The sequence below is a fragment of the Leptodactylus fuscus genome, chromosome 5, assembly GCF_031893055.1.
Source record: "Leptodactylus fuscus isolate aLepFus1 chromosome 5, aLepFus1.hap2, whole genome shotgun sequence".
NCBI lineage: Eukaryota > Metazoa > Chordata > Amphibia > Anura > Leptodactylidae > Leptodactylus > Leptodactylus fuscus.
In genome coordinates this window covers 128509444-128531906 of record NC_134269.1, presented here as the reverse complement: position 1 = coordinate 128531906, position 22463 = coordinate 128509444, and the positions used below count along the sequence as shown (strand labels likewise).

Below are 22463 nucleotides of genomic sequence, written 5' to 3'. Positions count from 1 at the left end.
TGTAAATTCTTGAAAGCAGAGCCCTCAATCTCATTGTGTGTATTGACTTATTAATCTGTAATATTTCTTTTTTGATTATACTTTAACCCTACGATTTCTAAAGTGCTGCAAAATATGCTGGTGTTATATAAATAAAATATATTATTAATCATTAATAGCGATGAGCGAGTAGTGTTCGATCGAGTAGGTGTTCGATCGAATACTACGGTATTCGAAATACTCGTACTCGATCGAACACTACTAGCTGTTCGAAGTTTAAGGTTCGATGCAGAACCAGCGTTGATTGGCAGAATGCTATACATTCTGCCAATCAACGCTGGTTCTTCTCTTACCTTTAGAAGTCCTCTCCGTGCAGCGTCCCCGCGGCGTCTTCCGGCTGGAATTCACTCTGCCTAGGCAGAGCCGACTGCGCATGCGCGGGCATGTCCTCGCATGCGCAGCCGGCTCTGCTCAGGCGTCGGGCCGGGCAGAGCCGACTGGGCATGCGCAGTTGGCTCTGCCTAGGCCCCGATGACTAGGCAGAGTGAATTCCAACCGGAAGACGCCGCGGGGGCGCTGCGCCGGGAGAAGACTTCAAGGGGAATCCAGTCCGACTGTCACTCGTGGACTTGGTAAGTATAATTGTATCGAATTTTGCATACCCCTGAAACGAGCATTTCCCTCCATAGACTATAATGGGGTTCGAAATCCGTTCGAACAGCCGAACAGTGAGCGGCTGTTCGAATCGGATTTCGAACCTCGGACATTTTAGTGTTCGCTCATCTCTAATCATTAAGACTATCAACTTAATGCACACCAGATCGCCCTTAACCCTAAAAAGCGAATAGCTCCGCATCACTATTAAAACCCTTTGCAGCCAATGTATCCAAATTAAAAATCCACTTGGTCTCATTCCTAGACATATGATGGAAATAATTCCATTTGCACCAACTGGGTTGGATTGCTTCAATACCGCAAAACTGGGACACCCTCAATTCTCACACTATGTCTTTCCTTGTTTCCTTATAAAGTCTTGAAAGCAGGTGATCCTCTATATCCTACCTAATGATCCTAAAATGTCCCCTTATTCCAACATACAGAAGGCAGGAGGATTTAGTTTTCCCAGTTTTTTTTATTACCACCTTTTATGGTTGGGATGATGGTGCGCCCAAATGACTTTGCCTTTCTGAAAACAAAATAACAGTTCCTAGGTAATAGATCCTCAATCACTTTATTCTGGCATTCACACAGAAGTGAAGGTGAGTAAAGTGATTTATTACCTGCACACTGGAGTCTGACTCTTGGAGGAGTATACTGAGGATGTATATACTAAACCATATGCATTTGAAGACAAACGCACTACAGGTAGCTTGTTCACTTATTGCTACTGTAAATGTGCGGGTGGGTTGAGAGGTTTTAGTTTATTGCCTCTTTAGTGTTTTGTTTTTTTCTTTATCCAAATACTTTCTCAGTCACCAGTTTGTTTTTTCTTGAAGGAGGTAACACAGTATATTACATATGCTTAGGATGTAGTATTATTGTACTGTTAGTCCGTGTGCAGAGTCCCTGCAGTAATAGTTAGTGTTTATTCTTCAAAGGCTGGAATACCCCTTTACAAAAAGTTTTTATTGTTGTTTATAGTAACCTGCATGTTACAACAGACTCTTGACAACTTCATGTATAAAGTGTGTTTAAGTCAAACTCTATAGCATAAGTAACATCAGTAGAAACAGATAGAAGTAATAGAAATGCATTCATTTTACCTGCTCTCCCTGAGCTTCTGTATGTATTTGTATTTAGGAGACAGTGAACCATTGCTTGCAATTACTGCCTGGGTTGACAAAATACAGCACAAACAAAAATCTATTAATACACCTTCAAAATAGAACTCTACAGATAAACAGATAGACGGGTATCAAGACTTACATCTCGAACAACAGGAGAAAATTTTTCTTGATCAATGGGCCTTGTAGCGTCTGACATCAGCTGGTGAGAGAAAAACATGTATACAAAGTAGATTTAGTCATTTAGCAACAATTGCTTAGCTCAGTTTTAAAGAAAAAAAAACAAAACACTGGGGTGTCCTAAATGTGTAGGGTTAAGGGCTAGTTCACACGTGAAAACCGCCTAGCTTATTTGTGCGAGGTTAAAAACTGCGGGGAGTTTTTTCGACGCGTTTTTTTGCATTCCGCACGGTTTTTGACGCAGTTTTCGCTAGGGTTTTTTTTTCCCTATATGTGCTATAGAAACCGCGGGCGAAAACCGCGCAGTTTTCGCCTCCCAAAAAAAAAAAAGCTAGCGGTCTACATAGACCACTATTGTAAAGGGGCGGTTTTTGAAGCGAAATCCGCTGTCAAAATCCGCCCCTTTGCCCACGTGTGAACTAGCCCTTACATCAAATCATTTGGACTACTGCACTGCTATTGGATAAGTAAAGTAAAACTACAAGCCATTAAATAGTAGTAAAAAGCAGCATAGTACGGGACAGTAGGATAGTATGGGACAGTAGTACAATATGATAGTATGGGACAGTAGGATAGTATGGGACAGTAGTACAATATGAAAATTCAGACATCTTTGCGAACGGATAGTTAAGGACACCCACGGACAGTAAAAGAACGCACCCGATGTCCATTTAAATCAATGCAAAACGTAACGGACACAGCTAGTGTCCGATGCTAATGTCCGCACAAGATTTTACGTGGACATTAGCATCGGACACTAGCTGTCGGACACAGACGGTAGTGTGAACGCTCCCTTAGCTGACAAATAGCATACCAAAAATGTTGTGTTTGGTATTATACTGTAGAAGGACTGAAAGTTTAAGAATCTGGTGTATTCATGAAGAAAACACTCCTTGTGTGTGTGGTTATTTTATTTTATTACCTTACTGAGGACAGAACAGGATTTAGACATAATATATAGTTGCAAACTGTATAGTTTATGGAGAGCCTCAGAGTTGAAAAGGAAACACAGCCCAAAACTTATAAACTGCATCATATTAAAACCAAAAAGGAAACAAAATCAGGAAAGGACAAGATAAAATGAATGAGAGCCAGTATGACTAATAATAAGAAGAAAAGTATCATGGATGTTCAGTAGCACCAAGCGTAACACAACTGAACAGATCTAGGACTTGATCCTCATGTAGAATCAAGTAAACATAGCTCTGTTGATTTCAGATTTGTGCCAGAATTTTGCAATCTTTTCCCTTTGACACAAAAGGCAAGATAGAGCATGTGGCCAACAATGCAGTTTATGCTGCTTTAGGGAGTAGTACAGTGTCTCAATACTGACTCACATGTACATATAGCTTTAGTATTGTGGTGCTGCTTAAATCAACTGTTGGAATTTTTTTTTTTTTTTTTTTTTTTTACCATCCAGGGAATACTGGCCAGAAGTTCAACATGAGACAAATGATTTACATCATTCAGTATCTGAAGTGCATTAACTTCCATAGTACTCTGGTTTAAAATGGTTAGCAAACAGTTTAGTATTACTCAGGTATTGCCACGTCTGGCAGTCTTCCTTCTTAATGCATCACAATCTTATTTTGAAAGGACTGGAATTCAGAGATTAATATAAAGGAAATAATAGTCATCGAGAAACAGGCATTTTATTAATCAATCTACCAACAAAATTCAAATCTTTTAAATGTACAGGTATGTAAAGAGCTGTTCCTGGAAAACGCTCAATATGTCATTTTCTCAATAATGTACAGAATTTATAAATGTACTGCCTTGGCCTGAGAAAACAAAATGATTTGACCTTGTCCACAAAAGCAAGGGGGAGACAAAGTGAACCTTTAACAAGTTTTCATAATCTTTAACCCCTTCCCGCCGATGGCACTTTTTGACTTCCTGACCAAGCTCGATTTTTCAAAACTGACGTGTTACTTTATTTGGCAATAACTTTGGAACGCTTTAACTTACCAAAGTGATTTTGAGACTTCTCATAACACATTGTACTTAATGTTAGTAGTAAATTTTGGTTGATATGTTTTGTGTTTAATTATGAAAAAAATAGGAAATTTGGTGGAAATTTTGAAAAATATGCATTCCATAAAGTTTGAAATGATGTGCATTGCATACAGATAGTCAGACTGCCAAAATTATATAATAAATCTCATGTCCCAGATCTCTACTTTATGTCGGCATCAAACTTTAGTCACCCTTTTATTTTTTACGGACATTAGAAGGTTTACAAGTGAAACAACAATATTCAAAGTTTTCAAGAAATTTCCCAAACCCAATTTTTTAAAGGGACTAATCCAGTTATGAAGGGGTCTTGAAAGACCCTTATACTACCCCCCCCCATAAATCACCCCATTTTCAAAACTGCACCCCTTAAATAAGCCAAAAAAACATATACCTAGTATTTTAACCCTATAAGTGCTTAACAGGAATTAAGACAAAATGGAGGTGAAATTTACACATTTCATTTTATTTTACTAATATTTTCGTTTAGTCCTAGAATTTGCACATTCACAAGGGGTTAAAGGAGAAAACGCATTCCACAATTTGTTATGCAAGTTCTCTGGACTACCATAGTACCCCACTTGTGGGTGTACAGTCATGGCCAAAAGTTTTGAGAATGACACAAATCTTATATTTTCACATGATCTGCTGGCCTCTGGTTTTTATGTGTGTTTGTCAGATGTTTTTATCACATAGAGAAATATAATTGCAATCATATTATGAGTAACAAAAGCTTATATTGACAGTTAGAATGAGTTAATGCAGCAAGTCAATATTTGCAGTGTTGACCCTTCTTCTTCAGGACCTCTGCAATTCTCCATGGCATGCTCTCAATCAACTTCTGGACCAAATCCTGACTGATAGCAGTCCATTCTTGCACAATCAATGCTTGCATTTTGTCAGAATTTGTAGGTTTTTGTTTGTCCACCCGTCTCTTGATGATTGACCACAAGTTCTCAATGGGATTAAGATCTGGGGAGTTTCTAGGCCATGGACCCAAAATCTCTATGTTTTGTTCCCTGAGCTATTTAGTTATCACCTTTGCTTTATGGCAAGGTGCTCCATCATGCTGGAAAAGGCATTGTTGATTGCCAAACTGCTCTTGGACGTTTGGGAGAAGTTGATCTTGGAAGACATTCTGGTACCATTCCTTATTCATGGCTGTGCTTTTAGGTAAGACAGTGAGAGAGCCGATTCCCTTGGCTGAGAAGCAACCCCACACATGAATGGTTTCAGGATGCTTTACAGTTGGCATGAGACAAGACTGGTGGTAGCGCTCACCTCGTCTTCTCCGAATAAGCTGTTTTTCAGATGTCCCAAACAATCGAAGAGGGGATTCATCAGAGAAAATGACTTTACCCCAATCCTCAGCAGTCCACTCCCTGTACCTTTTGCAGAATATCAGTCTGTCCCTGATGTTTTTTTCTGGAGAGAAGTGGCTTCTTTGCTGACCTCCTTGAGACTAGGCCTTGCTCCAAGAGTCTCCGCCTCACAGTGCGTGCAGATGCACTCACACCTGCCTGCTGCCATTCGTGAGCAAGCTCTGCACTGCTGGTAGCCCGATCCCGCAGCTGAAACACATTTAAGAGACGGTCCTGGCGCTTGCTGGTCTTTCTTGGGCGCCCTGGAGCCTTTTTGCCAACAATGGAACCTCTCTCCTTGAAGTTCTTGATGATGCGATAGATTGTTGACTGAGGTGCAATCTTTCTAGCTGCGATACTCTTCCCTGTTAGGCCATTTTTGTGCAGTGCAATGATGACTGCACGTGTTTCTTTAGAGATAACCATGGTTAACAGAAGAGAAACAATGATGGCAAGCACCAGCCTCCTTTTAAAGTGTCCAGTGGTGTCATTCTTACTTAAAGAGGACCTTTCACCACTTTTGGGCACATGCAGTGTTATATACTGCCTCCCTCTGCTCACACTGCTCGTCCATAGACGAGCATTATCAGGGAGGGAGGGGGGAGTTCCTCCCCGCTCCACAGCACAGCGCGATAGGTGCCGAGAGGCAGAAGGACGTCTCTGACTGACTGTCAGAAACGCCCTTCTGACCATAGAGCACTACTGTACCGGCACCATAAGCTCTTTACACTGGGCACAGATCGGGAAAGCCGACAGTGCGCTGAATTCAGCGCACTGTCGGCTTTCTGGCAGTATATAACACTGCATGTGCCCAAAAGTGGTGAAAGGTCCTCTTTAATCATGACAGATTGATCTCCAGCCCTGTCCTCATCAACACCCACACCTGTGTTAATGGAGCAATCACTGAAACATTGTTAGCTGGTCCTTTTAAGGCAGTCCTGGTCCTTTTAAGGCTGCAATGATGTTGAAATGTGTTTTGGCGGATAAAGTTCATTTTCTAGGCAAATATTGACTTTGCAAGTAATTGCTGTTAACCTGATCACTCTTTATAACATTCTGGAGTATATGCAAATTGCCATTAGAAAAATTGAAGCAGTAGACTTTGTAAAACTTAATATTTGTATCATTCTCAAAACTTTTGGCCATGACTGTAAACTAACATATGGACGCACAGCGAGACGCAGAAGGGAAGGCGCGCCAAGGAGCTTTTAGAGGGCTTTTTAGCATTTTTTTTTTTTCCCGTGCAGCGTACAGGTAACATGTTACCTTTATTCTGCGGGTCGGTACAGTTACGGTGATACCTCATTTACATTATTTTTTAATGCGTTGCTATTTGTGCAGAATACCAATTATGTAATTTTTTTTCTATTTTTCTTTATTTTACATAATAAAAAATTTAAATGGGAAAATGGGATTTTTGGGGCTTTATTTATTTCTAATTTATTCTAAACTTGATCTCTGCTTCACTAGATGTACGCTGCAATACACGTGTTACACGTGTATTGCAGAGCACAGAAAGCTGTCAGCCTGTTTAGACGCACAGGGCTGACAGCTTCCTTTTTGGCAGGATCAACCAGGTACGTGGAGGGGACCACATGGGGCAGACCCAGGGTCACTGACCAGACCCCAGACTGCCCATTACCAACACCGGCACCCCCCGAAACCGTCGCAGGGGGTGCCGATCGGCACCATAATATACAGAAACCCCGGAGATGTTTGACTACCGGCATCTCAGGGGTTAACACCCGTGATCGGACTCGGTTCCGACCGCGGGTGTTACAGGGCATTGTCAGCCGTATGTTACGGCTGACACCCGCAGGGCATGGTGCGCACACAGTTTCCCGGCAGCGCTGTACTATTACGGCGGATGTCGGGAAAGGGTTAAATGACGTAACATAGAAAATACACAAAAAAAATGCCCTAGCACTTTATCTTATCCTTTCACTTGCATTTTGTCTCATATTACAAATAAAACAGTGAAATAGATATCTTCTCTGTGTATCTCAGGAGTAGGGTTGAGCAATCGGGATCGGAAATGTTCGGATTCCGATCGGCAATCGAGTAAATTTCACGATCGCGATTGGAATTCCAATCCCAATCTTTTCCGACGGAATCAAGGTCGGAGATTATTTCCCACAATGCTTGGCTACTGTCCAATCATTGTTGGAAAAGCTATAGTATCAGATGAGCGAGTACTATTAGAAACTCCCGTTTCAAATAGCACGCACCCATAGGAATGAATGGAAGCGGCCGGCACGCAGACTTTGCCGGCGTGCGGCTGCTTAACTCCGGCTGCGTCCATTCATTCCTATGGGAACGTACTACTCTTCTGTTTCCTCCCTGCTGTGCCATATACTCGGCTCTGCTACATCTCAGATGTAGCAGAACTGAGTATACGGTAAAACAGGGAAGCAGGGAAGAAGCAGAAGAGTGGCAGGCTGCGGTAAATCACTCTGTGCTGCGCTGCTGTGAGGACTCACCATATAATAAGCCATGGCTGAAGTTCGCGAGTAGATAGATACTACTGTACATTGACTTGTCTATCGACTCTTCTGCTTCATCCCTGCTTTACCGTATACTCAGCTCTGCTACATCTGAGACGTAGCTGAGCAGAGTATACAGTAAAGCAGAGACGAAGCAAAAGAGTAGATAGACAAGTCAATGTACAGTTATGGAGATGTAGCAGAGTCCAGTATATGGCACAGCAGGGAGGAAACAGAAGAGTAGATAGATACTATCTACTCGCGAACTTTGCTCAACTTACCTGCACTGAAGTGCTGCCGTTTCCCATTCTTCTCGCTCCTCTCTCATTGACATGCCTTCAGAGCGCCCTGCGTGCCCCCTAAACTAGTTTTAGAAATGCTGGGAGAAGGCGGGGCTTGTGGCTTAGGAGAGTGTGGGTGGGTACTGAGAGGGGAGACATGAGTGATGCACTCACGTCTCCCCGCCCACACTCTCCTAAGCCACAACAAGCCCCGCCTACTCCCATCATCTGTAACACTAGCCTAGGGAGGTGGGGGCGCGCACGGCGCTTGAAGGCATGTCAATGAGAGAGTACTGGACTGAGAAAAAACAGGGAGAAGCAGCGATTCTGTGCAGCGTTTAAACAATTTCTGGACTCCATGCTGTGTAGTGAATAGGATCGTTTTTAAAATCTGATCTTCAATTATTTAAAAAAATCCCATTTACTTGCATTAGGAATTGGGATCGGGTTCGAATGGAAAATGATCGGAAATAAGATTTTAAAAACGATCCTGAAATTTCAAGATCGGCTCAACCCTACTCAGAAGCTTATCCATGTCCCCACTCTCCTTATAGCACTAACAAAAACGCAAGACAACTGGCTGCAGCAGAAGCCCGGTCTGCAGTAGGACTACAGAGATAACACAGCACCAATTGGCAAAACCACACCATTTAGTCAGAAGTTCACATCTGTGTTGCAGTCTTCATACGAGACTCCGCCGCAGATTCCACTTAAAATCAGCAACAAGTACTTTTCCCTCCACCAGTTACAGTATATAACCAGCAGAAAACATGCAGACCCTATTATATTCTATGGGGTTAGCAGGTAACTGCTTTTCAAGCGGACACGGACAGGGTTTCATCTCTTGTGTCCCCATGCAGACTTATATGATGGAAACCTGAACTTTAGTGCGTCCCTTGCATCACTCTCAGCTGATAATTATGTAGGAGATTAGCCCTGGTGTTCTCTTCATTATTTCTACAAGGTGGTTTCCAAAAATGCTGTATATTGACAGTGAAGACAACTATATTTCTTGCTTACGTCTATCATTAACTTCAAGGTTCATTGTTTCTTTAAAAGCCAACCCGCGAGAAAAGACTATAAGAATACAGCAAATCCTGTATAAACTTACCATCTCCTCAATGTATGGGAACAACAGGTCTCCAAAATATTCAGTAGCTTCAATTGGGAGTTGTGCAGGTAAATTATCAATCGAGCACATCAAAATTCCATTTCCTTCAACACTAAAACATAAAATACAAGTCTATGTGACAAATAATGAAAACTATTTCATTCTGTGTCATATATCAAAGAGAAAGAATGACATAACTTACCTATCATGAATGATATGCTGATCAGCATCATACATGCAAAACGGCATATCAATTGTTGTACATTCAGTCATGAACTCTATGGATCCCCCAGTGTCTGCAGAGATGTCACCAATAGCTAAAAGTCTGTAAAAATAATATAAAAAAAAAAAAAAAAAAAAAAGAGAAAAAGAAAGAAAAAAAGAAAAAAGAAAAATAGATATATTAAGAATTGAAATGACAAACTGAATTGCTCAGTAAACTTATCTTTAAACCTCCAGTGCTGGGTATTTGCTTGCAAGAAAAATCAAATCATTGGAAGCATTAAAGAAAAAAAAAAAAAAGACACTGATGCTCATAATAAGAATTAGATTTTTCCCTCTAAACAAATCACTAATCTGGTGACACAATTTTGTACAATTCTAAACACACACATATATACGAGATATTACATTTATCTAGAATGATAAAACCAGTAAATGTAGACAGTAGCACCTACTTGTGTGGTAGCTCTGGACATCCCTCTGTGACAACCGCAGAAGACTTAACAGGAGCTAGGAGTCTTTGGGCATCCTGTCTGTTGAGCAAACGGGGTGTGTGTGGGTCCCAGTATATTCCATTAATCAAACAAGTTGTGTAAGGTGCAATCTTTTTGGAAAAAAAAAATAGCAACACAGGAGGAAAGAAGATCAGAAAGGCTGTTAAATCATGCAGACTGGGCAATAAAAAAAAACTAAATTATTTAAAAAAGGCATATCCACTTTATAGAACATTCCCAATAGTACAAAAAATGCACCAAGAAGATGTTGGAATAATATTTTAGAATTATAATATTTTTAATAATATAGTTGGACAATATTAGAGTGAAAGGATTTATTATGGAAACTGTCCAATCAAAAGGAGACTAATACCATGTTGGGCCACCATTGGCCTGGATACATGACAAGATAAGGTTGGGCGTGGAGACATACAGCTTCCATATAGTATGCTGCAGCACATTTGGCCACAGATATTGCACTTTTGCCTGTAGATCCTCTACACTGGTAGGCTGCTGAAGCTGGCATCCGATTGTGGATAAATTTAGTGAACAGACAGGCCAAGGCAAATGGGAAATAAACTTTTGAAAAATGTCAATTGAAAGCCTTGTCATGAGAGGCAACATGTGGGGCCGCAGGATGTCCTGCACATATTAACTGTCATATGTTGTGGCAATATGTTGCTCCACAACAGAAGCAGGATTGAAGACATAACCACAATGCCTCTACATTCAACTGTCCTCCTATCCCAAACAGAACCTAAATTTGTTGCTAAAAATGCTATGGTTCTAGTTTTTAGCAATCCAGTTTTTTCATTCACGACAGCACTGGAAATGAAGGTTTCAATGGCTGACAGGAAATGGCAGGACCCAATGTAATGGACACTGTGAAGCCAAATTTCCTTCTGCTAAGCACCCGGAAATGATCTAGAGACGGGTGTGTAGCCTTCAAGAATCTCTCACAAAAATGTACACTATTAGGGCTCATTCACACTACATATATGGCAGCTTATTCTGAACGTAAAACACGTTCAGAATCAGCGGCGTATAAAGCAGTTCCATTCATTTCTATGGGAGCCGGCATACGAGCGCTCCAGATAGAAATGAATGGGCTGCTTCTTTCACTACGAGCATTCCCATTGAAGTGAATGGGAAGCGCTGCGTGTACGGCTCGGAATGAGCAGAGCTAGCCGTACACGCGGGCACTTCCTATTCACTTCAATGGCAGTGCTCGTAGTGAAAGAAGCAGCCCATTCATTTCTATGGGGAGCGCTCGTATGCCGGCTCCCATAGAAATGAATGGAGCTGCTTTATACGCCGCTTATTCTGAACGTGTTTTACGTTCAGAATAAGCTGCCGTATACGTAGTGTGAATGCACCCTTAAAAAGTAGCCTCAGAGAGGTTTTTTTTTTTTTTTTTTATAAATAGGGCAGCGGAAGAAGCATTTTAACACCCTCTTCTAGCAAGTCATCTAGCATTTATATATCTGCCTGATGCATAACTGCATACAGAGATTTGTAGCAATCCAATATTTCTATCTAGTGGTGTATGTATGTATAAAAAAACACGTTTATTGATTATTAAGGCAATCATCCAATAACATGAATAGATTAAAACCTACATCAACATTAAACCTTGATGTATAGAGTTCAGGATTCTTGTCATATTCTACTGGATCATAGACGCCATCAGTTTTCCTTACAAGGTGGTGGTGACGACTTAATACAGTCCCATAGACTTTCCTGAGATCTACAAGAAAGAAGAAAGGAAATTAGGCAGGAATAATTACGGTACATGACATACCTCTGCCAGAAAATCTGCATTACCTCCAGTCTTGGAAACTTCTTTCAGCTCATGAGGTTCAACAAACTCGCAGGGCAATTCATTAAATATTTCCTGAGCGCCCTAATTTGTAAAAATAAACAAAAATATTATGTAGAATAAAGTTTCATCATTTGCTGCATCAAAAGAAAAATATCACCAAATGCCTGGACAATAATCTGCTAAAAATCATCTACATTATAGCTTTAAAAGGGGTTGTCCAGGGTTTTGTTTTTTTTATTATTTATTTATAGCTTATTCATAGGATAGGTCAGCTATGTATCTGATCGGTGGGGAGCCAAGAGCCTGTCTCTGCATGGATCAGCTGTTTCGCCTATGTACTATGCAATGCAAAGAGTTGGAAGGAGATTGCTCCATTCCCTGTTATTATCCACCGATTAGATACTCGAGACCTATTCTAAGCACAAGCCATAAATAAACAAAATTTCCTGGCCAACCCCCTTAATGGTCACTACAAACGAAAAGAAGAAACTTTGAAATGTTTCTTATAACAGAAAAATTCTTCTCTTTTGAGTTCCCCTATTCCACCCACATTCACTCTGGAATCTTACTCTCTCAAGTTTTAAGGAAGCTGGCTGAAGTGTCAGTGATGCTTAGTATGTAAATGTATGGTTTTTTTCCAGCCATTAGTAAAGAACTTCATGGGGGTAAATGGAAAATTTTGAGTTATTTTATGGTAATTTTTTTATAAAGTATTTTTTGCCAAGGTTTTTTTTTTTTTTTTTACTATATGTAAACTTCATGCACAGAGGCTGTGGTTTGGTTTCCGGGCACCATGGCAGCCATAGGTATCATACGGTTGAACAGCAGGGGGATACTATGGCTAAGAGAGGCTTTTGTCAACCACTTAGATGCCACTTCATTGTACCTAAAAGATTAAACAGCCTGGATCTAACTTCTACTCCATCCTGGCTGTTGTAGTGGGAACCCAACTATAAATTATTGCCATCTCCTGCTGCAGGTTTCAGGGGCCAATCCCATCTGGAAGAAGGATCCATGAGAAATAACTATATTCTCAGCTTTGAAACAAGATAAAAACCAGTAGCCTAAGATACAGCTGTTAGTAGCAACAAAAAAAAGCGTATGCATCACCCGCAATTGTATGCGTGAAAATTTAAGGATAACAGACAGTGATATTTTTTCCCAGTGTCACTTGCAGCTTGCCCATTCCATAGACATGGAACTTTATAAAAGTAGAACTTTTTATCCTGCCCCTTGACCTCATATAGAGTTGGCATCATTTCATGCATATGTTACATATGTTCTTGGCAGAGAAAGATTGAAAATTACCTTCTTACCTTTGAAACATTTCCTGTCCCGGTAAACACAAAGGTCAAAGGACCCATGGATTTTGGCATCAACCCGAGTGCTATTTCATATCCCGCATCTCTGACAGCCTGTACAGCCTGGCTGCTATTTCTGTAGTTATGAGCCATACCTATGTGCTACAAAAGACACTATTCCATTAAGAGTATGAATCACATGGAAAAATCCAATGTACATTTTTCAAATGTTTAAAATCTAAAAATGAATTGTTGGTATGGTTCTACTGCAGAAATCAATGTGGACGTGCAAACAGCAAACTGCGATTGTACTAACCATGAATGGAGTGTGGTGTCCGAGTGCAAGAAATCGCAGGCCCAAACCATGCAGCATGTTGATCATTCCTGCATAGACAGATTGAACATATTCAGTTCAGTTTTATGGCTTACAGTCCATTCTTGGGATAGCAGAACTTTTCTCTGTGCGGTTGTGAAGTTTATAATTATGTAATGTATGAAAAAACATTGTTATCCTTAAAAGTTAAATGCTAGATATAGTTGTTTATGCTTGAAACTGGTATAATGTTAAGTGATAAGATGACGCCTGTATCCAAGATTGGCGCAAGAAAAACAAATGCTTGGCTTGCTGCCACAAGACAGCTCCCCAAGGTTATCACGCAGGACTGGAAGCAGCTGGCTATATATGGCACTGCTTAAACTTTTTCTGTTTGATTGAGATGTCCCATACCAATCAGGAATGACTATGAAAATTTATGTTGTTGTCAAATCACTTCCTTTCTCTGCTACTATTTAACTCCTGCGTTCTTAAATAAAGTGCGTCAGCATACATTCTGTGGTTGAGAAAAGAACGAATACCAATACATAGAGTGGTGTGCGTTCTTTAGTGCCTGGCACTCAGCCTAACTAATTAGGACGACGACAGTTACCCGGGATTATTGGTCAATTAGTCATAAACGAGACTATGATCTTATCATGGTGACATACATGAAAGCACAAAGAGGCCAGACACATATATGGCAACAGAGCATAAGGAAAACTCGCAAACATACAGATAGACAGACAGACAGACAATCTCTTCACATGTCAGTAGAACAAAACTACTATGGCCATATTGTTTACACATGGCTGTGATTTTTTAGGAATGAAATATCAACTTCATTTACTTTTTTTTTTATATTCACTTTCTTATTGTAAAAAGTTTGCAATTTTTTTTTTTTAATATGTCCATGGATTCATATTACGATACAGGTCTGTGAAAGAGTAAGATATATGATGTATAAAACCAAGTGGTATCAATTTCACTTCAGGGAAAATTAGGCCGTGTACCTGCTACACCAGCCCATTGTCCAAAGGCCACAACTCGCATTCCTCTATGATCCACCATTTTTTCATAATCAATTAGTCGAATTTCCTTTGGGGAAAAAGAATGAACAAATTAGTAATTAATATACTGTATATACTCAAGTATAAGCCGACCCGAACATAAGCCGAGGCTCCTAATTTTACCACAAAAAACTGGGAAAACTAATTGACTCGAGTATAAGCCGAGGGGGGAAATGCAGCAGCTACTGGAAAATTTCAAAAATTAAAATGGTCGGAGTTTTTGGGTGCAGTAGTTGCTTGGTGATGGGAAAGGGGAGGGGGTGTTTTGGTTGTCTGTCTGCCCCTTCCCTGAGCTTGAGGACTGAGGTTTTTTTTTCCCCCATTTGGAATTCAGCCTGGCTGAATATAGGGTATCTGCAGTGCTCCTATTAACCCCTTCCCAACGGAACAGGAGCACTGCAGATATCCTATATTCAGTAGACCGGGCACTTTCAGACACAGGGATACCTAATGTGTATGTGTTTCACAGTCATTTTCTACTTTTATATGTATTCTAGGGAAAAGAGGGATTTAGAACTTTTATTTACTTTATTTTTTTAAAGCTTCTTTTCTTTTTCACTATTTTATGAGAGAGTCTATACATTACTATTGCAGCTGGTCATAGACCCCCCTCCTAAAAAAAATAAAAAATAATTATATATATATATATATATATATATATATATATATATACACATATTATATATATGATAAAATAATAATAATAATAATAATAATAATAATAAAAAATAATAATTTACCATATTTTTCGGACTATAAGAAGCACTTTTTTCCCCCCAAATTTGGGGGGAAAAGAAGGGTGCGTCTTATAGGCCGAATGTGGCGCCTGGCATCCGCCGTAATAGAGAGGCGGAAGCCGGCAAGTGATAGATGCCATTACAGGTGCCGAGGCCTGCGACATCGCTGCGCTCCTCTGTACTGCATGAAGCCAGCAGCGGCGATGCTATTCCGCTCCTCCATCCCCCCGCCGCTGGCTTCATGCAGGGCAGGGCAGCGATGTCTCAGGCCCCAACGTCTATCCCTCCACGGGCATCCGCCTCTCTAGTACAGCGGATGCCGGGTCAGTATCAGCGGCCCCTTCTCCCCCGAACCTGTGCCTCCCCCGTACCTGTAAAGATGCAGGCCGGCTCCTGCGCGGCGATATCGCAGGAGCCGACCTGTTCGGGTGACAGCCGGGAGCCTAATGAGGCTCCCGGGCCTGTCACTGCTATATATTAGTATTGCGGCTGGGTCTAGGACCAGCCGTAATACTAATACACAGAATGTCCCATAGACGGCAATACAGTTGTATTGCCGTCTATGGGACTTGCAATCAAGTGACCGCAGGTTCAAGCCCCGGGGGGGGGGGGGGGAATAAAATAGTAAAAAAAAAAAAAAAAAAGCTTTAAAAATATATAATAAAAATATGAAATATATAAAAGTTCTAAATCACCTCCTGTCCCTAGAATATATATATATATAAAAGTAGAAAATCATATGTCATAAACCACCGTTTTTTTTTTCAATAAAAGGTGATCTAAGCAATAGATATTCCCCAAAATGGTAAACTAAAAAGTACTTCTGGTCCCGTAAAAAAAAACACTCTATGCATCCCCGTACAGCTGCAGGGTCACCTGTCAATGTGGCCTTGCAGCTGTTGCAAAACTACAACTCCCATATATTAAATATTTTACCAGTTTTTGCTTCAAAATTTTTTTTCCCTATTTTCCTCCTCTAAAACCTCGGTGCGTCTTATAGTCCGAAAAATATGGTTTTTTTTTTTTACTCGAGTATAAGCCGAGGGGGGCTTTTTCAGCACAAAACCTGTGCTGAAAAATTCGGCTTATACTCGAGTATGTACGGTACATGTAAAAAAAAAAAAAAAAAAAGTGTTTTCACTTTATTACCTGCCACCAAAATAACAAAATGGTTAGAGATGCAGGCAATTCTCCTGCCATTTCAGGAATGAACTGTATTACCCAAGAGACAATAATCTGGAGAATCAGCATCACATGGTCTAACAGAATTCATACTATCTCAGTCTGCTTGAAGGACAATGTCATTATTTTCCCTTTTATATTCTCATAAATAAGCTAAGAGAATATAAGTATACAGTCATGGAGGCCACAGCATTATGTTCTTCATTAGAACTGTGTGATCTAAGCTTTTTTAATCATCACAAGAGTTTCTGTTCTTTCCTGTGAAGAGAGTGTGTGGATTAGTCTATGTAATTTTATCATACAGCAAATTCTGTTGTCTTTGCAATGGACTCATAGATCCCCATAGATTTGAGTAGAAAAAGCACACTGCACGTGGATAGGTGCGTAAATTATCAGCTGCTACCTATTGCAATAACACTCAGTTTTTGTTGTATGCTAGTGGATAATATAGACCTATATGACTTCCAAACTGCAAAAAAATTATCCACTCTATCCTCTCTCATTATGGCTGCCTCCCTAGTCTATATTTTTCAAAAACTGGATAACCCCTTTAGCCTCTGCAATGTTCACTGTATGGAATAAGTATTTTTATAGTTCAGACATTTTTGGAAGAAGGGATGCCTAAATTTTATTTGTAATCTAGGGAAAGGAGGTGGAGAGTTGAATTTTTAGATTTTTTAAAATATTTTGTAAAAACGTAACATTTTTCTTTTTTTAAAAAACAACGTATTTTGGCCCCAACAGGGTGATTGCACCTATGTTCATTGGGTCTCATCTCCAATATTGCAGAATCTAGACTAACTATAGAGGACTGCAACAAAACAAAAAAGATTGAAATAGAGCTTTTTTTTTTTTCTAATGAAAGAATATTATAAAATTGATCCAAAGTCAGATTTCTAATGAATAGTAAGAAATATAACTTTAAAGTGGACCTAAACATATCATGGATAACAAGCACAGTACATGACTCTATATCAAATAGTAACAGTACATGAAAAGAATATTTCGTCTACTTACTTGTTTCAGAATTTCATCCAACAATGACATATTTGCCTCTTGAGCCTTGATAGTATGAGAAAAGAAGGCATAAGTCTTTTTGGGTATGAGTTTTTCCTCTGGCGGTCTCTTTACACCCACAATTAGCGATGCCTCAGAGATGTCTTCCTGAAGAAATCCACCAGCTTTGATATAGTCCTTAAAAAATATGTAGAAATTGTATTAGAAAAAGGGTGGAGATATAACAATAGGGGGTGCAAACATAATAGACACTACAGAACCCTGGAATCTGAGACCCCAAAGGTTCCTCTGTCACATAATATATACCAGTTTTCTGAATGGCACATATCGTAGCGTTCAGTGGCCATATTAGAAATTTTGCATTAAGGCTCAAGAATTTCACCTTAGACCTCAGGTCTGCTACGTCTTTTAATACACACTTACAGCAATTTAACATTACCAATGAATGGGAGGCAGAAATTACAGGTGAAATAGTGGTGAAATATGGCAGGTGAAAACTGATGCTCTGACAGATGTGTCCACAGCCTGGGTGCATTGTATAGCTTATTTTCATGTAGATTAATTTGAGATTCTTGGCAGCAAGACTGCATTTCAACACAAGAAAAAAAGTATTTTCACTATGGCACTTAGGCCTCATTCATACAACAGAATTTGCTGCTGATTTTGGAGCAGATTCCAACCCAAAATAACCGGTAGATGACCCCTTGCTTGTGCCTCCCATTGTTTTCAATGGGAGGCAGAGATCGCACCATGATGCTAAAAAGTATCCTGCTCCAATGTCCATGCTCTTCTAGAGAGCAGTGTGGTGTGCAGATCTGGTTGAGAAAGGTCACATCAGGGTGCTAACAGAACAAAGTGGAAGGCATGTCTGAAGCCTACAATATGTAGTAAGAAGCACAGTAGTAATGTAGAGAAGAAAGATGGATCGGCTCAACCAGAATTGTTATTTTAAAATGTAGCTTTTAATCCATCAAGGGTAAAAAGGTTCCACAAACAATGACATAGAGATCATGAAGAAGATAAGGAAAAATACTGTGGTTAAAACCGCATCATAGCCGACGCGTTTCGAGACCCCCGTCTCTTAATCAGCGTGCTATGTTACAGGTGTCACAATATGGTGACCCAAAAACATGTTTTACATAGTTTTTCATTTTTAAAGACGTATCAAAACATTAAAAATACTATAGAAATTTGGTATTCCTGTGATCGTACTAACCCACAGAATACAAGTAACGTTATTATGGGTTTACCGTAAAAAGTAAGAAATTGGTGCAACTTTGTTTTTTTTCAGCTTCCCAATTTACAAAGGAAATTGAATGATGTCTTTACAAAGTACAATTTGTTTCGCAAACAGTAGGCCATCAGGTGACTCTGTGAACTGAAAAATGTGGGGAGGGAAAAGCGGAAATTCAAAAAGGAAAATTGGCCTGGTCCTGAAAAGGCTAAACCTCCAGCGATTGACTACTGAAGAACCTCTCCTCGCCAGACTGCAGTCGAATTGACTCCCCTTTATTTGCCCAGTAAAAATTCACCTATTTCCATGAAGGTGAAACTCTTTCCAACCAGATAACCCCCATTTTCCATTGTGCACTCTTGTGGGATGTTAGTTCTCTTAGATTTCCGTCGATACTATAAGTGTGAAGAAAGTTTTACAAGAATCATCAGGTCTACGGTGTATTTTCACCTATTAATAGCTCACCAACCATGCTGAGCTTGTCCTTGGCATTTACTTCCAGTCTCCTCATAATAATAATAATAATCCTCTGTGAGAACCAGTTTGTAATAACTACATGTAAAGTATTGTCTATACCAGCCAATGTATCCTCTCTACCCTTTATTAATTTCATAGTTGACCTTTTGTGATGTTTTCAATCTATGTTCTAAGTCACTATTGTTATTGAACAGAATTGTTGGGACTGGTTTGACGAATCACAATACATTTTTAACACATCACAATTTAAAGTTTACTGTATCTGGATTTTAACCATGTAAGATGTCTTTTATTTTATCCTAATAATAACTCTTAGTTCTGAAGTTTTACTTCTTTCCAGTTTCAAGAGAGGTGAACTGATTGTAGAGGAAAGAACTATCTGTCTCCTTTTCTTCTTTCCAAGGCACATCAATGAAAGAAAAACTTGACGTATTCTTCTCTATTAGTTTTTGAACAAGTAAGAGAGAAAATGTATCTTTCTGGTAACATAAGGCGTCCTTGAATCACTGGAACAAAACACTTTCATTCTAAATGTTACATGTATTGAACAGCATTGCCCAGTAAATGCAATAAATGCCCAGATAGTTGACCCGAGAACAAAAGTAAAAGATGAAGAAACACTGTTACATTTAAAACAAATGAATGGCTGAGCTCAGTCGACGTCGATGTCCTTATGAAGTGACACTTTATAACCCTTGAAAGCTAAAATGTGTTCATGTAGATCAGTGGTGACTCTACGAAACCAAACGCTTACATTTCATAACTACTATTCAGACGCTGTTATACATTGCTTGCCTTTATGTATCATCTGCTGTCCTTTCAATGAATACCATCCTTTATGTTCACTAAGCACTTAAAGTAATAGTGTTCCTGAACATGAACTGGGACATTTAGGAAGCAGCTCACCCCTACCCCTATAGAAAAGGAGAATACAGCTCAGATTTGCTGCCATTTGCTGTTAGACCCAAGTGGAAGTCCCACTTACAATAAGCAAGAGAATTCTACAGTAGAGTTCATGGCCTCTGTATCTTATAAGTATATAGAAACTCAACATCAGCGTTACTTTTTTTTATACTTCTTATGAGCTGGTGAGGGTGGAGCACACATGACACATTTCAGTATTAGAAGAGGAAGGAAACACCATCACAATTTTAGCATCGATCATTCCTGACTGGAGTGCTTGTTTTAAGAAAGTTACAGCGTTATGCAAAAGAACATGTGAATTGGCAGGTCAAGATGAACTCTGCAAGAAACAAACAATTCCTGCTCGCAAAAGTCCTTATGACAATGTTCTGATCTCCAAAGGCCGAATTATCATAAACTAGTGCCAGTTTTCTCCAATTCCAGCAGTATAGCTGTGGCATCTAAAGGATCTGACAGAGATTGTCACCCTGCGACACACAAAGACAGGGTATAGACGAGTTACTATGGCAGACCGGCTTAAAGGGGATTTTCCCACTAAAGAACGTTATCCCATTCTGATCAGAGCTGTGGTATGGCAGTTGGGGCACCATTCATTTCACGTTATCCCTAGCGCCGGAGATAACCAAGTGCTAGTGGATAAAATGGGTTGGAGAGAAAACCCTTTTAAGTCTGAGGCCCCACACAGTGTAAAAACACCAAAAAAGTAGTGTTTTACAGTACCTGCAAAGTGGAGGGGATTCTGGCTAATCCCATTCACATATTGCAGAAAAGAATCAGCAGCAGATATGCTGCGATTTCAAAAACTGTTGCATATTCCATATACGTATAATAGAAGCAGAACACCTGCAGAGGAAAACTCGGGGGACTTTCTATGAAAAGTAGTGCAGGAAAAAAAACGTGATGTATTTCCACTGCAGTTTTTTCCACAGCGTCTTTTGGCTGCGGCTCGCTACGTGGGGCCTTAGCCTAACAAAGACTCCCAGGCCTACTATAGATCTTAGCCTATTGGGGTTACAGTGTGAAACAGAGAAACAAGAATAAACAGTCCTAGCCATCCAAGCAGACCGGACCTTTCATATATCATTTCGCACATGAGTTTTACATAACAGTATATCCCACTAGAAAACCGACAGTGCAGGGCTACGGACAAGTACTGTCAGGGGGGTAGGTGTTCCTCACAGCCCAGCTAGACTCTCAGGAACGCCCTTCTGACAGTGGGAAGAGATCGGTGCCGAAAATGACGCCACTGATATCTCCAGCCCGGGAATACATAACAGAAAGTCAACAGTGCTTTGAATTCAGTGCACTGTTGGCTTTCTAGCGGTATATAAAACCACATGTGTAGGACGACATAAAAAGGTCCTCTTTAAGAAGCTCAATAGCAATTACATTTTTGCAACCTTTCTTTACATTTTGCAAACAGTCTTCGGCCAAGGTGGAAGCACGGCCAGTGAACGGATGGCTCACGGATGAAGGTTTTCAAATAGCCCATGATGGCTTTAATTTTAAAAGTATTTATTGAATGACAACAACAGAAAGACAGTAATGCAGAAAAATGATATGTCAAACAGTCCAAGGTGAGAACAGTGCATTGTATATAGACATAACATCTTATCAAGAATAATAGGTTGAATAGGAGGCTATGAATAAACAAGGTAAATAACTAAAAGCAAATATAAAAAGGGAGAAAAAAAAGAAAGAAATGAGCATTGCTACATCACACGGGTAAGGATGGAGAGGGAAGAGTGGTCCCTGCTAAGGGGGGGAAAACATAACATTCAACCACATCACAGAGTTAAAGCTGAAGACAGTACTACAGGCCTGGGTATTAGACCTATTGACCCAGGGAGACCAAAACTTGCCAAAAAGTGGATGCAAATTAGTGCAAAATAGGCCTATAATTAAGCAGGAGTAGTGGAATCTTTTCCTGGTTTGGGGATCACCATTATGGATGCACTGACCATATCGTGTGGAAACTTACCGCTTTGCAAAATATGATTAAACTTGTGCAGGAGATGTGGAGAGAGAGAAAGGATTTAAACTTTTTATAGTAGAGGGAGAAGAAACCATCAGGGCCAGGGGTTTCCCCATTCTTAAGAGCATCAATGACATTATCCAATTTCTCCTTAGTTACGGGTGCATTTAAGGAGGCGGCTTGAGTGGTAGTTATAGAAGGGAGGAGAAGTGAATGAAGAAAGGAGGCAATCTTCGGGGGTCATATAAAGATGGGAGCATAGTACAAATTCTCATAGAACTGGTGAAATTGAGTGTAGCTGGAGTTGGGATTAGAAGTCCGTCTACCACCAGACTCTTCTATTTGGTATATCAAGTTTAGAGGCTAGAGGTTTATCAGGCTTGTTCGCTAGTTTATTGAATTTAATTTGAGTCCATCATACAGCCTTTTCTGTCCTATAAGTTAGGACAGAGTTAATTATAAATTTAACATCCCTGATACATGCAAGAGTGTTGAAACTGACT

The 22463-nt window shown here is 40.0% G+C and overlaps 1 protein-coding gene across 1 annotated transcript in view; it reads right to left on the bottom strand.

Moving 5' to 3' along the window:
• Positions 1-22463, bottom strand: part of AASS (aminoadipate-semialdehyde synthase) — a 52484-nt gene that overhangs the window by 15117 nt on the left and 14904 nt on the right. Inside the window, exons 3-13 of the mRNA XM_075274233.1 lie at positions 17351-17527; positions 14358-14442; positions 13348-13415; positions 13047-13193; positions 11733-11811; positions 11528-11655; positions 9870-10018; positions 9395-9517; positions 9193-9304; positions 1906-1965; positions 1743-1810 (exon numbers count right to left, since the gene is read on the bottom strand). Of these exons, the coding sequence (XP_075130334.1) occupies positions 1743-1810; positions 1906-1965; positions 9193-9304; positions 9395-9517; positions 9870-10018; positions 11528-11655; positions 11733-11811; positions 13047-13193; positions 13348-13415; positions 14358-14442; positions 17351-17527 (1196 nt within the window). The remainder of the gene's footprint in view (positions 1-1742; positions 1811-1905; positions 1966-9192; positions 9305-9394; positions 9518-9869; positions 10019-11527; positions 11656-11732; positions 11812-13046; positions 13194-13347; positions 13416-14357; positions 14443-17350; positions 17528-22463) is intronic.